We start from the raw sequence: 17389 nt of genomic DNA, 5'->3' as shown, positions 1-17389 counted from the left end.
GGTTAAGCATCTGACTTCGGCTCAGGTCATGATCTCGCAGATTCGTGGGTTCGAGCCCCATGTCGGGCTCTGTGCAGACAGCCTGGAGCCTGAAGCCTGCTTTGGATTCTGTGTCCTCCTCTCTCTCTGCCACTCCCCCACTCACACTCTGCCTCTGTCTCTCAAAAATGAATAAACATTAAAAAAAATTTTTTTTAAATGTCACCCACATAAACTTAAAAACTGAAATATATAACAATCACTTCTGGCGTCACATCTGCTTTCATTGTACTAAATGACAGAGCAAGCAAGAAAGGAATGTGTTAATTTCAAATCAAGCTATATGTGTTGACATTCAGCTTTACAAAGGGTGCAAAATATTTGCATATTTTAATATTTTATAATAAAAATGCTAAAATTAGTGGAATAATGCCATCTAATCTAAAGCACTGAAAGGGGGTGGGGGAGTGTTAAAAAATACATTACCTGCAGTAATTTCCTTGCTTAGCGACCTTGGCCAGGGAGAAAATGCAGTCAACAGTTGCTAGGTGATGTACTGCTTTACACAAGGAGTGATAATGTTCACTAAAATCCCTACAGAAGCAACAACAAAAAGGTGAGGACACTGATTTCTTAGAGCTATAAAAGCTGTACAATAAGTAATCACTTTATTAGTTAAGATGAGCATAAACAAAATAACCAGGGATACCTAAGAAACATGGAAATTACACTGAAATACTTTTCAGTTTGATATAATAATTTGATTACTGAGGCTTCTTTTGTTTCATTTGGATAGAACTACATGTATTTAAAATAACTTCTATAAAAAGATGTGTACTATTAACACCATATTACACATTTCATTTGACCATGACAAGTCAACTTAGATATAATTAACACAAATGTGATCATTTTCATTCAACTTAAATAACATGAACTACCCAGATGGGTCAGCCTCCCTTTGTGCTTCTCCTTGATAGCATCATACAAACCAGGATTAACAGTTTCAATATCTTTTTCTCACACTGAATTGGAAGCTTCTTGATGGTAGAGTCCACGTTTGTCTGATTTGCTTATCATTATCAAGCCCTAACATACCGCCCCTAACTTTGGTATACAGTAGCCATTATAATAAATTTTGTTAAAGGCAAGCAAGAAAAGTACTTTTTTTTCAGTGATCTTCAGTTATATTATTAAAAATGCATATAAAAATTAAATTTTAGATTTATTTTTAAAAAGATAACAATCGTCTCAAATCTTTGGCTAAATAAATAGCTGGTGATTAAAAGCTTAGAAAACTGTTATTGAAAGATGTATTTAAAAATATATAGGAATGTATGCAAGTGTTTTTTTTTTACTTAAATTATTCCATTATATCATATCACAGGTATACTTTATAACCTTTCAAAGAAGAGTCCCCCCAAAATGAGAGTATTATGCTGAATGCTTCCCTTAAAAAAGATTTCTCTGTTGTACAATGTGTTTCAGAAACTTTGAGATTTAATCTGTTTACTTCTTAAATCCAAAAGGTTTAGAGTACTTCCTAGCTTGAAAAGGATATCCCGATTAAGCTACTAAGTAATCAGTTATTCCTATATTATCACTATATTGAGTTTTTAGAATCTGTAATATGATTTTTCCAGTAATATTATATAAAGGTATTGTATATACATGACTTTTCCAAATAGAGGCAACATTTTAAGTATCCAGTTTTACTTTTGTGTTAACTTTATGAACTGAAAAGTATATTTACAGTATATTTTATACCTCTTTGTCTGAACATAGTATAACAAATATAATTTACCTATTTCTCACTGAATTAATGTTCATTAAAACAAGCAAGAATTCCACTAACAGTGTTAAGAAATCCCAAGCAAAAAGGAGATTGGACCCTGGCATCAGATAGATAATGTTCTGTTGTCACCTTAAAAATGACTCAGTTTGGAGGGTCCTGGGTGGCTCAGTTGGTTAAACATCTGACTTCTGGTTTCAGGTCAGGTCATCGTGTCACGGTCATGAGTTTGAGCCCCACATCAGGCTCTGAGCTGGCAGTGCAGAGCCCCCTTGGGATTCTCTCCCCTTCTCTCTCTGCCCCTCCCCCACTCACACTATGTCTTTCTCAAAATAAATAAATAAACAAACAAAATGACTCCGTTTTGAAGATGTCACATGGTACACAGACCTTACATTCCTGAGTGACTGCTCAGTGATCATGCCTTGTTATTCCCGGTGTAACTTCAATTTAGATCTAACCACTGGTTTACCTCTTGGGCTGTGTCCTATTCTGTCCCTGTTCTCATCACTGACCCATTTGGTCTTCCTATCCTGGCACTCTGTTTTGCCAGAGAACAGCTACATTTGATATTTCTGCTCTTATCACCCTCGATGTGAATATCAAAGTACCTTCAGCTTTAAACATCAGTCATTTTTTTCATACTCTCACTCCCTCCTTCTCAGGTCTTGTCCAGGCCAGCAAGACCCTAATTTAATTTGCTACTTATCTAGGAGACTTCGGTTGAGGGTAACTGTCCTTGATGATATTCTAGTATATGGAATTGAAATGAGTGACACAGCTCTCAGGGGGTACCATTTCAGTTTAAAAAAAAAAAAAGAAAGAAAAAGAAAAAAGAAAAGGCAGAGAGAGATAAGGGAATTATTTTGATGTAGCCTATTATGTTCTTTCTCATGTCAATTACATAAGTAAGACATGTGAATAAAATAAAAAACCATCATAAACCTTTAATATCACCATTATAACTCTTACAAAGTCTTGTTTGACTTCTTGATCTTTGTCCATTTGCTACACTTCCCCAAATTTCAAAGAGATTACCCATACCTAGAAAAATGACAAGCTAAAAAATGGGCAACTCAAGTAACAATCTGATAGACTGGGATTACAACATAACACGAAACTTTATCACTAAGCCACCAACAAATTTAAGAATGAAGACATTAATCTCTGGTCAAAAGATATTGCTAGGTCCACAGGAAAAAGATTAAGACACGTGGGTTCTAAAGCTGTTATGACAGTTTACCATCAGATGTTGCCCAATGACATCTGAAGTTAACAAAAAGAAAGTTATCTTATTTTTTATTTACAAATTTATTTCTAAAATATTTAACTACTGTACAGGAGGCATTATAACTTAATTTTTTAAAAATCTGTAATCAAGATTATTCAACATCCACAGCCCATCTTCTAGAATACAGAAGAAGAGACACATTTTTTGAGAGAAGTTTCCATTTACTTTTGAAAGAACTTTCAGCCTTGATTTCTTGCAATATTTTGATCGAAACTAGTATGACTAATGCATAACGGTATCTCAATAAGAGACATACACGTGTATAGCTGGTATTCAATCCCCTGACGTCAGGTTCATTGAGGTTAATCATTTTTTAAAATGACATCATATGCACACCATCTGGCACCTTAATAAGTACTGTGCTTAACAATATTGTTCTCAAGTGGGGGCTCTAGTTGCAAAAGCTGTAGCTAAAGTTGAGCCAATATTTTTTTGATAAAAATATAATGTAGTTTTCTTATTTTGAAAGTAATGTAAGTACATTAAAGATACTTTTGATATCATGTCTTTGCAAAGTAAATTAAAATCTCCAGTAACCTCACCATCCAGAAATAATCAGTTAATACTCAAGGATATATATAAATACATTTCTTCAAAGAAGATACATAAATGGCCAATAAGCATATTGATAATATAATAATGGCATACATATATTTAATCTTATAAGATAAAAGGTTTGTATGCCGTGTGTGTATATGAATTTACACATTACTGTTTTGCATCTTTCCTGCACTTAGCAACGCAACATGAATATCATATCCTTTGTGATATTGTATTTAATGCCAGCTTACTCATAGCAACTCTCAAAGTGGTGGTATGATGAAAGTAAAATTCTCCTGGGTTAATTTGGTAGAAGGGCCCAGGCAGAGGGCTGAAACAGTAAGAATGGTATGCAGAAATGGTGGGGTGCTACAAGGGAACAACAGAAGGGACAAATCAAAGAGACATTTCAAAGGCAAAAAAGACAAACAGGATAACAGATAAAGGGACAAAAAGGAAGACAGAATCAAGAATAAAGCCAAAGTGTTTGCACTGGGAGATTTGAACTTCCTTTAGTCTAGAATATTAGCAATGAGAACATAAACCAGATGTGTAAAATCGTGTATACTGTGAATAGAGTGAATATGTATCAACTCACCAAATTGCAGGATCCTAGAATGTGGTCCCTGAAGCCTGAAAGGAATCTAATTTTCATGTCTCAGTGATACTTCTAAGGGCAAAACAGGAGAACTAGAGACTCAAAGGCCCTGAAAACCCTTAAAATGGAAAATTGAAAGTGAAGTGGAAAAGGAAATGAATACACCACTAAGTTTCTATCCCTAGGTCCACAACTAGGAGTCAAGATAACCTCAGGAGATTCAGGACAAATAAAGTGGAATGTCCTTCTGATGCTATAATCCAAGACTCCTCTGGGCAAACAGCTACCTTTTAAAAACTGTCACACAGAATCTTTTTTTTTCACTCACCAGACTGGTTACTTAGCTCCTGGAGAACCTCGCTGAATACTTACTGTTTACGGTTTTAAAGAGAAAGACTACCAGAGAGATTTCTGTTCAGGGTGATGCCTATGTATTTACCATAGGCAGCCTCTACAACCTGATGGTAAAGGGCACAACCTACCGCTAGATACCCTGAGTTGAATCTCGGCTCCAACCAATGTAGGCAACTTACTCCTTATTTCTGTATCTTAATTAATTCATTTGTAAATAGGGGGTGATAATATCTCACTCAAAGATATCATCTGAAGAATAATAAAGTGCTTGGATGAGCGGTTCATAGCTGTGGACTCATGAAGGTCAAATGTACATCTCTTTTCCCAACTCCAATCCAGCAGCAGCTTGAAATCAGCCCAGGTAGGAGTGTTTACACTACAGAAATCAACAAGCACCACAAACACTACTATTCTTCCAGAGAGCTGGCTGTTTGTCATTTATTTACCAGCACACCCCAGACTTAACCCTGTCCGTATGAACACACAGCTATGAATAAATCCAGCTATGAAACATTCTTGGAGGCAATGGCAAGGGCTCTTCAAAAGAAAATCTTATAAAAAACAAAAAAATATGGGAGATTATTCTAGATTCAACTAGAAAAGAAACATAGTAACAAAATGCAACATGTGAAAGTTGATTTGAGCTTTCATTTAAAAATCGGGGAGGGAGGCAGAATTAAAGAAACTCAATATTCCTTAAATTAATATCAATTTTTTAGATGTGATAATGGTGTTAAGATTATATAGTATAAAGTCCTTAGTTTTAGATGTATGTTTAATTAAGATTTAGGGGGAGGGGTGAAGTGTTATAATGTCTAAAATGTACTTTCAAATGGTTCAGGAAAAAAAGTCTATGAGAGATATAAAAAAAATGTGGCAAAATGTTAACACTTGATAAATGTAAGTGAAGAGAGTGTCAGTGTTCATTTCAACTTTCCCATGTTTAAAATTCTCTAAAACAAAAAGTTAGGAAATACATAGGATGTAAAATAAGAAAAAAAACATTAAATGGAGATAATAAAAACAGAACAACTAACCCATATTTGTCCAACTCTGAAAATATTAGGCCTTTTTTATAAGTAAATGATGTCCAAAGTGGAATTTCAAAACGTGACTCTACCAACCATCCTTAGCAACTAAATGTAGGTACAGTAACAATAAAGTATATTAGGTCTCTCATTACGGACTAAAATGAGCTTACATTTCAACAGACTAAAAATAAAATGAGAGAACACATGTACTCAACTATTTTATGACAGGTCACAAGCAGTAATCTCTACTTTTCTCTTTGATAGAAAGATTTTCCGGTCTATTTCTCATAGCAAAAAGTCAGAGTATATTTTTCATTGTAAACTCACTCTAGAAAATCAAGCCATTCAGCACTGCAGTCAAGGACTAGCTGCTCCCGGAGCTGATTCAGACGTCTGTAATTTTCTACAATAAAAGGAGAGTGAAAGCGGCTCACAGCTTTTGTGCTAGAAGAGGGGAAGAAACATAAATAGGAAATCAAGGTTACTAAGAAACCACTAATACCTTCACTTCAGAAAATTAAAGTAGTTATTTATTATTCTCTGATGAACCTTGAAAGTAAATAGCTGTAAACAGAGAACATTCTTTAATTATGGTCCTGAATTCTATTGATTCCAAAGATCTCTGTTGTAAATAAAGTACTTGGAGTTCATAGGACTTTGTTCAGGAAGCTCTAAAATGCATTTTAAATTATACCCATATGACAAGTTCAGAGTTTAGAGTTTCCATTTCAAAGCAGAAAGCTTTTTTCTTTAAGTTACACTAAATGAAAATGCTTGCTTATTAAAAAGAAGATCAGAAGCAAATAAGTCCTGACAAAGCTGGATACACTGATGACGGTCATAATATTCTTTAAGTTTTATACTTTTCTGTATGACTACAGTATTTCAGTGAAAAAAAGAAAACTATAAAGAATTACAAAGAATAGCAATGCATTAATTCAGGAGGCAATCAAAGAAGAATGCTTCGTTATCTAACTGTAGATTCACAGCGGCTCCAGAAGGGAAGAAATACCACATGCTCCTCGTCTGAGCCTGTGTATAATCTCTGCTTCTTCATCAAGAAACTGCAGAGCACAAGAGGGCCTGCCACAGGTCCCCAGTCAAAAAGTCTGGCCCAAGGCTCTAACTCTGCCTGCCACTTACTTGCTGTGTGACTTTGGGCAAATATAACTGATCTTCTCTCAACATCACTTTCTTCATCTATAAAATGGGGATAATGACAGTATCTATGTCATAGGTACTGTTAACAGGATAAGATAGTGCTTAGCAAGGTGCCAATGTCCCATGACATTAGCACCCAATGTTAAGCATTGTTTTGTGGATGTGGTGATTATTACCACTGTTGATGTTATTATTATGTTTGAAGCTTTGAGAAGAGAAGGTTGGAGTTAAGTGACAGGCAGGTGATGACAGACTGCACTCTGTTCTTTGTTTGCTCCCCTACTCCTGTCACAAGTATGTTTAATTTGGCATTATTGGAACAGGGGTGAGACTTTCACATGCAAAACCTGACTGATAATCTAACCTATCCCTGTCAAGGTTCTGATGGCCAAGTAACATATAAAATATAACAATGAGCTTCCCCCAAACTATCTTATTTATTCTTTCAATTTACATCATTGAATGTTCACAAGATGCTGACACTGATTTATGCCTTCCTTATTGCTTCTGAATTATCATCTAGACTTCTATGCAAACCTATTTGTCATAGCTTTCTCTTCCGACAAAATTCATTCAGTGAAACATTTCAGTTTCTTAGATAATTAGATGCACAATTTTAAATAACTTCTCTTCATAAAGCATATTTTGATTCATTAGCTATAGTACAGGACAGAAAACGAAAGAATACTTGCAAGGAGAGAAAACATCCCCTAAAAACAAAATACTCAAATCTCAATTATGGCTTCTAGTAACATGTAAGAAAAACAAGCTAAAGAAACCCATGATTGTACCTTCAGGATTCTTTGATAGTGGCAATAGATACTCATTTTCTTTTTGAATTAAAGTTACAATTATAATAATCGTTCATACATGTCAAAATTTTCTCCCATCCTTAACATAGTTCCTTCATACAATCACCAGCTACTAGGCTCTCTTCTGCTTACTCAGGCAAATCTGACATTTTCATCTAAAGTTCATGCAAACATATTAATAACAGTAGTAATAAATATTTCACAAAGAATACGATTCACAGGAGTATATACTTCTCTAACACCACTTCTTTAAATGAGTCCCCTCTTGGGAATTAATGCCTAACCAAGGAGAAAAGGCAGTCTCAATGTGGTTTTCTAATTTTGTTTTTGATTAAATTTGTTTTCATCAATTCATGATACAACTTACAAAAAAGAAAATGTAAACAACTATTATAATTATGTGGCATGGAAAGCATCAACAATAAAGAAATGCAGAGAGAGCTCAGTGAAGCAGAAAATGAAATTTCAGGTATGGCATTCATCAGAAAATTCAAGCAACCAAATTAATTTTATAACTGAAGATCCTCCAACATTTTTTCATGTGTTTAAAGTGTACTCTAAGGTGTAAGAATAAAACAATAATAAAACAAGAAAACAAATATATACAAATAAGATACTCTTTGGAAAAAATATTTTAAAATCAATGATAGAAAGAGTTTAAAATAATTATTTCTGGGGCGCCTGGGTGGTGCAGTCGGTTAAGCGTCTGACTTCAGCCAGGTCACAATCTCGCGGTCCGGGAGTTCGAGCCCCGCATCAGGCTTTGGGCTGATGGCTCAGAGCCTGGAGCCTGTTTCCGATTCTGTATCTCCCTCTCTCTCTGCCCCTCCCCCGTTCATGCTCTGTCTCTCTCTGTCCCAAAATAAATAAAAACGTTGAAAAAAAAAATTAAAATAATTATTTCTTTGGTTAAAAGTTCCATAAGAAAACCAAAGGGGAAGAATCATATTTAATGTCATGAATGTGGTTATTATCATTCCAAAAACATACAGGTGTACATGCTCATAATGTGTCATTATAATTCACGTTAAGAAAAAAATGTATTTTTAAACCTACCTTCCAACCTTAACCCAATCAGTTGGTATACAAGATACAGCAGAATTCTTTATTTCAATCATAAACTAAAAGAAATATAAATAAAAATTACATATTTAAATGATTAACCATTATATTTTTAAAGCTTCCTCAAAACTTCTATCAGTTTAGTAAATACTATTCTAAACATTCAAAATAAATCCAATACTGTTAAAAGGGAAGTTCATGTATGTCCAAATATATGTTCATGTATATAACCAAATATTAATAATTAGGGTTGTAATACTTGCAATAAAGTACAACTTGTATTCAACAAAAGTTTGTAATAAGCATATAACTTCACAACTTAATGTTTATAACATTATCATGTGCATACTACAAATGGTGATTTTTCTTTAACAGTCTCTTTCATTTATTAGTACCCACTTACTTAAGAATTCTATTACTCAGTAATACAATTGAATTTCTAAGTACATACAATTTTAAAATATCAATTATGAAGTGCTATACCAGTTTGAGATATGGTCCATCCCTTATTCTGAACAGAAGAGGATTTATTGTCACGGCTGTTACACAAAGAGCCCAATATCTAAAAGTATCCTCATGAAAAAGCACAGATTTCTTCAGCTATCAGAGATATTTTATCCCAAGGGTGTTTTCTTTAAGTTTTCACTTATATGAACCATATCTTTATTAAGCCAACTGCGTTCTGCAAGCAAGCTTTTCTGAAATCGGCCAGGAAGCAAGTGAAATCAACTTCTACTATCATGCCTTTCATTTTTAGCATTAGTTGTAGGTCATCTCTTCCTCCTGCTTACTCTCCTGTATTATTGCAATGAAATTCAATGTTTTATTTAAGTGAATAAACACACAAACATTTATTTTGTACAGGACGGAACCCAGAAGCTATGTGGCTACCACTAATTTTGAGATGGCGGCAGGAACTTCTTTACGTATACCAGTTTTATAACATTTTAGGTATTCACAATATGCATATTATTAGTAGTGTTGGCCTATCTTTTGAGTTTATTTTTCTGTGTAGTTTTTCATAGAAATTATATTTCATAGAAACAACATAGAAATTATTGGAGTGCCTGGGTGGTTCAGTCAGTTTAGTGTCCGACTCTTGGTTTCAGCTCAGGTCATGCTCTCACGGTTCATGAGTTCAAGCCCCACATAGGGCTCTGTGCTGACAGCGTACAGCCTGCTTGGGATTCTCTCTCTCCTTTTCTCTCTCTCTCCCTTGCTCGTGCACACTCTCTCTCTCAAAATAAGTAAATAAACATTAAAAAAAAACGATTCTGCTTAAAAAAATAATATAGAAATTATTGGTTAATTTTAAGAATTTTCATTCTGAGAAAAAATTTCGCAACTAATGGGGCCTTCTTATATGGAGACAATACAATTTCAAACCTGCTACACCCAGTTAAACAATTAAGAGTGAAGAGTCTAAAAACTAGCCTTCGGCTACAAAAAGTAACTGAGGAAAAAACCCACAAAATAAATATCATTGACAAGAAAGATAAAAGGGCTTTAAGATTATGCTAAAAAAACTGCCTAAGTATTATTGTTAAATGCCCAACAAGAAGGTATATTGATCCTTTTATAAAATAATTCTGGGAAGAGCTATGCCTGCAGTAAACTGCAAAATGCAGGACCACAGTGGCTCACTAATACTTGGGAAGAATACATCTAGAACCGTAATAACTAACACAGAGCTCGACTAGAGTTACTAAGGAAAGGAAGGCAGAAATTTTGAAAATTAGTTAAAACTGTCTCACTGGGCAATCAGGGAGGCTGGCTTACTTAAGTAATTTGCCATAACAGGGCAACATGGGGCACCGGATTCATATCTGTGCCTTGCTACTAGTCATGGCCCTTTGAAGCATGCTGGGAATAGTGTGCACCATATGGTTCAATCTGTAAGTATCAAGGGTCTACTCTAAGGACTACATATCCTCAAAGAAGCCAAATGCAGAGCCAATACTGGATGGAAAACAGGGTCAGAGTTGGAAAAGCCCACATAGACCTTCTGCTTGTTACACCCCTGGGATTACTTCCTCAAGTTGGTGCTGGTCCTATATGTCCTCTTCTTCTCAGCTGGGGTTTCTCCAAAAACAGACTAGCAGGTTTTTGTTCTCTTCTATACTACCTAAGGAATAGGAAAGTTTCTCTCTGTTTCCTTCTACAAATATTCTAAGAATGAGCAGACAGGCCTTTTAAGAATTTTATTGCTACAAAAATGGAAACCATCTAAAATTGGAAATTAACAAATATTTCAGAAAGCTTAGAGTATTCTCACAGCCACTTTCCCTGCTCTACAGTCCCTGTTTCTTAGGTGGTGATGCAAAGTGTGCCATGATTTGTTCTAGCACTTTCTCTCATACTCCTAGGATCCAATTCTTTGTTGCTTAAATGTCAGATACCATTAACTACAGTCTGTCATATCACTGGGCTGGCATCATGGCTAAGTTTGCTTAATTCACTCCAGAAACTGCTCTCTGTTTTCTTCAATACCACACTTAACCCATTCCTACTATCCCCCTTTTCTTTCTTCTCCTCAAGAATCTTCAAATATTTTTTTTTTATTTAGAAGTAAGATTTAATGGAGAATGCTTTTCATATCTTAAACATACCAAGCAGAATCTGGATATGCTGCATGTTGTGAACTAATGTTTTTCCTAAAGATTTCTGCCTAATGTTTCTTCCCTTTCCCCTAGGAATAATACTTACCAGTACTACTCCAAATCTAAATATCACCCCATATCCATTCCATATTTGATTCAAGATTAAAAGATAATTCTCTAGGGGCACCTGCGTGGCTCAGTTAGTTATCTGACTCTTGATTTTGGTTCAGGTCATGATCTCATGGTTGTGGGATCAAGCCCTGCCTGCTTGGGATTCTCTCTCCCTCTCTCTCTGCCTCTCGCCCACTCGCACATGCGTACACTCTGTCTCTGGTCTCTCTGTCTCTTTCAAATAAATAAATAAACATTAAAAAAAAAGATGATTCTCTGTATATCTAAAATATGAGAAAGACTATCATAGAAGCAGTGAACTAAGTTTCTGCTTTCATTATTTTCTTACAAATACTATCAGAGTCAGAGATAATAATGCACATAGTCAGTAAGGCTTATAGTATTCTAATAAGTACATACAAACTGGAAACAGAGGTGAAAAATGAATGTTCTCAAAAGTTAATACTGGCTTGACAATCTACTTATTTTTACCAATAATAACAAAATCCATGCACTACATGGGGCTGCTAAAACAGGTTTTTTAAAAATTATTACACATGTTATATGTACAGAATAAAATTTTAGAAGAGAAGGGTATAAAAGAAGAGCATATATAAATTAAGGACTTTCCTGCTATCCTCTTTCATTTCTCAGAGGTAATCATATTTGACAGAGTCAGTTCTCTGTACTTTAAGTATTTCTGAATAATTGTAAGTTTTTAAAACAGAATTTGATAACAATGCTGAAAATCTAGAATTCATTTGGTGTTTGAATAGAATCACTAATTCTCAAAAAATGTTATAAAAGTGATTCTGTACTGATGTACTATTAAAATTCTGTACTTTTTTTAAAAACCATTAAGAATCCATCCCACAGTTAATAACTAAGAAATTTCTTGCCTCAAACTCATCACCTTAACCTGAAGGTTAAGTAAAGAATAAGATAATTTGTATCTCCCTAATTATTTGTAATCCAATTACTTCATCTCCATACTGTGCTTTTTCTTAAACTTCATTACCACACTGATATAAAAAACAAAACAAAACAAAACATACTAGTCTACTATTGCTTATGAATTCCTGATCAGTTTTCCCCATTTTCACTGTAAAACTGCCAACTGGATACAGGACTGTCCTCCCAAGACTTAAGCTTTATTTTAGTTTGTGTATTATGAGCTCTAAGATGTCTGGGTTTTATAAAATAAAATGTTAATATTTGTGAGTAAAGTGAAATAAGGACATGGTAGAAAGACTGGAGTCAGGCAGGACTGGGCTTCTGACTCGGGTAACTTACCTACTAACTACTCCAAACCTCAGTTTTCTTTGCTGCAAAATGACAATAGCCCCTTTTTGTGTTATTATAAGGGTTAAATAATACATGTACAGCATTTAGCACCATTCTGAACAAGTGCTTGATAAATGGTAACTATATTAGTAGTAGTAGTAGTATATGAAGAACATTTACATGGTGCTTTAGAATTAAAAAGCACTTTTCATGTATTTTAATTCAACTGGTTTTTAAAGTAGTCTCATGGACACAGGTGATTCTGCTGTGGTCACAGAGCATGTAAGTGGGGGAAGGGGCACTTACACACACAGCTTTTCCCCACTGTAACACCAGGTCACCACTTTTCTACTACCTATCTTTTATTAATGTTATTAAACAGTTTTGATCATCTCATTGTCAACAATAGCTCAGAATAGTGGTGGTAAGGTCATATGTTACTTTGCAAGGTCTTGATTGCATAGTGAAACCAAGTGACGCAATTAAATATTTGGTTATGGGAGGGCAACCAAGTATAAAGATTGTCAAATTATTTTTCTGTTATATGGAGTTCTATGTGGAATATACTGCAAAATGTCTGCCTGAGTCCAAAAGATTTAATTTTAGTCCAAAAGACAGGCCGACTTAATCAATGGTCTATTAAATGGCACAAGATTAATAAACGTTTCAGTAAAGATTATGATTTACTGTAGGATTTCTTATTTCAAATGATCATACAAATCAACATTCTTCTCACTAAATATGTAAAGGAATGCAAATATTTAAAAATTTTATTTGAAATTAAGGTCTTCCCTACTAGAAAAATACCTGTTTTTAAAAATTCTGAATAAAATGTTCATGCTCTGGAAATTATTCACACATTTCCTAATTCGCTATCTTAACAAAGTAGGATTTCTCAAATTCCCTCAGTTAGAATCTTTATATCTATTAAACATAAGATATAGAAGTAGCATGCCTTAAGACTCAGAGTAAGACCGAAGGATACAACTACATTTAAAAGGCATACTTCTTCCTGGTTCTCACTCAGATATTTATAAAACCAAACTTTAAACAGTGGTACACATGCCAAAAAAAAAAACAACCAAAATACATTCTAAACGGCACTTACATAATCTTATGGAAGACTCACTAACTGTAGGTTTTCACTATAGTTTTGTTTCTTTTTTTTTCTTTTTGTTTTTTAGCAGCTATACTAACATCAGAAGGAAACCCTGCCTTTTAATCACTATGATCCAATCAACACAGGTGGTTCTCTTCATATCATTTCATTATCTGCTGGCCAGACATCAAAGACTAACTTCTCTCTCCTGGATTTAGGGTAAATGAATCCTCTAAATTACTATTTACAATAATCATGGTTTTCTATAATACATTTCAGGAAATAATATTAAAATACATGTAACATTACGTTGCATGATTTCACCAGGGGACTAAAGTAAATAAACACAAAATATTGTTACTAAAATCATTCTTATCAGAACAAGGCATTACATCTTATTTCCAAGGAACAAAAGAAAAAATATGAAAACTAAACAAAACAAACTTTCATCCTGTCCTCGGATTTTTGTTCACATTTTAAAGTAGCTTTTCTACCTGAGATAAACTAATGCAAAATAAAATTATGTCTGACATTACCTCCTGTCCTGATACTGTCACATACTGTGCAGAAGGATTTTTTAGTATTTTTCGTATATCTTGCAAATGTATTTGGATCCTGTGAGTAACTTCTTGAATTTCATCCTTCCTCTTTTTTATTAAAGGGAAGTCAGAAAGATCTTTGAATAATTCTGTTTTATCCCCACTTCTAAAAAATGGAAAAAAAAAAGCAAATATATATATTGAAGCATACTACTTATACCGATCATCAATTATTTTTCACAGCATGATAAAAGACCAAAGGGTTGGGAGCCAGGAAACGAGGCTCTAATCCCAGTTCTGCCACTAAGTATTTACAGGTAGGTTTCTTAATTTCTTTGAAGATAGACAAAATTATCCTAAAGACATTTTCATTTTGCAAGTTCATGATTTCCATGGTGTGAGAGATAAAATGAAATTTTTTTTGTTTGCCTATTCAGAAAATAAGCACAAATGAAAATACTGTCTTCCCCCCCCCCCCCCCGATACAGAGTTCTTTGTGGGATGAACTATGAAATGACTACCTCTTAAAGGATAACTTTGCTTCTGTAATTTCTAAATATAAGGCAGACCACTGGATATCTAGCAAATGAGTGTAAGATGCCATTTGCCACCCAATTTTAAATTAATAAATGCTACCAGTTGCTCTGCCTGGACTTTATCTTTTCATCATCCAATACCTAGAGAAGTACTGTATTGTCCTAAATAATGAACTAAGTTTTAGATGGCAGAGGGTTACTTCCAGCTGTAATTGACAGCCTTTAGCATCCAATAACATTTCTAATTTCACAGGCAATTCCTACCATTACTGCTAGGGAAGCTTAGGAATCCATTCACCAAAGGGCAAATACATGAGTTCTTTGTTTTCAGCAGTGACAATAATCTACGAATCTACTACTTACTTGGCAGCTTGTTCATTAAGTAGCTTTAAGAAACGCTCCACTGGACTGAGGAGTTCAGGAATTTCTAAAATAAATGTCTGGAGCAAGTCTGACCGAACGTGGGAATTAACAGCAGGTATTAATGCTTGAAATTCTGACTTCAGGTGATACAGGGTTTTGACAATCAAGAAGAACTCTTGTGTAGAACACTGAAAATAGAAATATTTTTTAGCTAAATAATACAAGATATATGAACATGATGTTTAATTAGTGGTCTTTTAATTAATAGTCTTTTTAAAGTTAGAATATAAGAAAATTTTAATTTACTCTATAAACTAGTTAATTGAAATAAAATACTGCTGATACCTTCCAAATGTTAAATCAATAGTTTAAATACTTTATAACATTTTAAAGCTCTCAAGGAAACAATGTGGGTGAGGGATAGTAAAGCCAATATTTGCTCAATATTTTCTCATTTTAAAATATATTGACCATATAGCAAAAATAATACAATAAACAATGTCAAAAATATAAAGGACAATCCTGGGGAAATATCTGCAAGACATATGATAAAGGGCAAAACTATCCCTAGAATAATAAGCTCTTACAAATCGACCTGGAAAAGGAATAATCCAAAGAATAATGGCTAAATGAACTGAATATGCAGCTCATAAAAAAGGAATGTCCAATAAGCACTTGATTAACCTCACATAAAATTAGAACAAGCAAATTAAAATGACAAGATAGGATTTGTCACTTATCAGAATGCCAAAGATTTAAAAGGCTGATAAGAGATGAGTCACACAGGATATAAAGAAAGACACTTTGATATACCATTAGCAGAGGCATATCCTCTTTAAGGAGGATTGTTTGACTAAATTCCACTTTTAACAATTAAACTAAAACTATAACAAGAAGTGAAAAAGATATGTGGCTCTGAATATTTATAGTAGCACTGTTGGTAATAATATTAAAAAGATGAATAAGAAACAAGTATCTAACAAATGAGATTTTATTAGGAAAAACTCATACAATATAATACTGTTAAACAGTTAAAAAATTAAGACATCTGTACATATTAATGTACACATCAATATGGAACTCCCTAATTTCAACATATTAAACAAACATTGTATATGTTTATACTATATACCACATATGTATTTATACAGTAAAATTTCACTTTTGATTATACTACATGCATTATTCTATATAAATAAAAATATAAACAAAAAAATTTCTGGAGGGTACACTTGTTAACTTACTTTAGTTACCCCTGGGTAGTGTGTATGCAGGGGAAAGTAGAGGAAAAGTTTTTACACTTTATCTTATACTCCTGTACACACTGACAATTTTTTAACATGAACATGAATAATTTTTACTTTTGGAGCTTCTGATAAAGAGAATAAGATGAACATGTGTATCTCATTTCACTCTATCTTGAAACCACAGTCAAAGGTTGTTTAAAAAGACATAAAACCTCAAAAATAACTAGAAGAAAAGACACCAGCAACAACAACTTAGAAGCTATAAAGTAAATGGACAAGTGGTCACTGATTTAGAAGATTCATGATACTAGAATCTTAAGGTAGATGTGAGGTAAGCTAGGACCTAACTTAAGTTACACCAAGAATCCTAAAATTCTGAGGAACTGGTGGCACAAATTATCTTTGGAAGAGGAAGCTGGGGGTGGGTTGAAAATGACTGTTTGAAAATGAATTAAGAAGCAATTATCCCTCAATACTCTATTCGTCTCCACACCACTGAGCAACGACCATTCTCCTACCCGACAAAAGACTAGTTTTATCCTCTCGAGAAGGGAAAACATAGGATATTTGAGCCATCTTCAAGCACAGGGAAGGATGACAGTACCACCAAAAGCAAGGGATTAAGAAAACAGTTGCAAACTGAATGCTGAGATTCCCAGTTGTCCCCTTCTAGCTCCCAGAACACTGTTAGCCATTTAGAAGGCTAGAAAAGACCCTGGAGAATCTCATGAGCCCAAGATGAAAACTCTGAAGATACTAAAGCAGGAGTTCTCCCCATAAATGGATCAGCTAGTATACTGTACAGTTCACCTCGTATTTTGCAAACCATATTCAACTACAGAGCACTTCCTATCAGCATTTTAGCCCTCCACTCTTTAAAAATGATTAGACATCAGATAAAAAATTCTAATGTGAAATGAAAAAAACCAAACAATAAATCAACAAATAAATTTTTTAAGACATTCATTTTCTTCTACTTACATAGATATA

The 17389-nt window shown here is 34.1% G+C and overlaps 1 protein-coding gene across 9 annotated transcripts in view; it reads right to left on the bottom strand.

The window, feature by feature from the left end:
• Positions 1–17389, bottom strand: part of MSH3 (mutS homolog 3) — a 187929-nt gene that overhangs the window by 65429 nt on the left and 105111 nt on the right. For all 9 annotated transcript variants that reach the window (XM_045062647.1, XM_045062646.1, XM_003981121.6 and 6 more), the window contains 5 exons: positions 15153–15340; positions 14251–14419; positions 8615–8679; positions 5913–6029; positions 466–573 (listed from right to left, as the gene is read on the bottom strand). In XM_045062647.1, coding sequence (XP_044918582.1) covers positions 466–573; positions 5913–6029; positions 8615–8679; positions 14251–14419; positions 15153–15340 — 647 coding nt within the window. The remainder of the gene's footprint in view (positions 1–465; positions 574–5912; positions 6030–8614; positions 8680–14250; positions 14420–15152; positions 15341–17389) is intronic.

This window comes from Felis catus, chromosome A1 (assembly GCF_018350175.1).
Source record: "Felis catus isolate Fca126 chromosome A1, F.catus_Fca126_mat1.0, whole genome shotgun sequence".
Lineage (NCBI taxonomy): Eukaryota > Metazoa > Chordata > Mammalia > Carnivora > Felidae > Felis > Felis catus.
The sequence above is the reverse complement of the archived record's forward strand: the minus strand, read 5'-3'. Positions and strand labels throughout refer to the sequence as shown.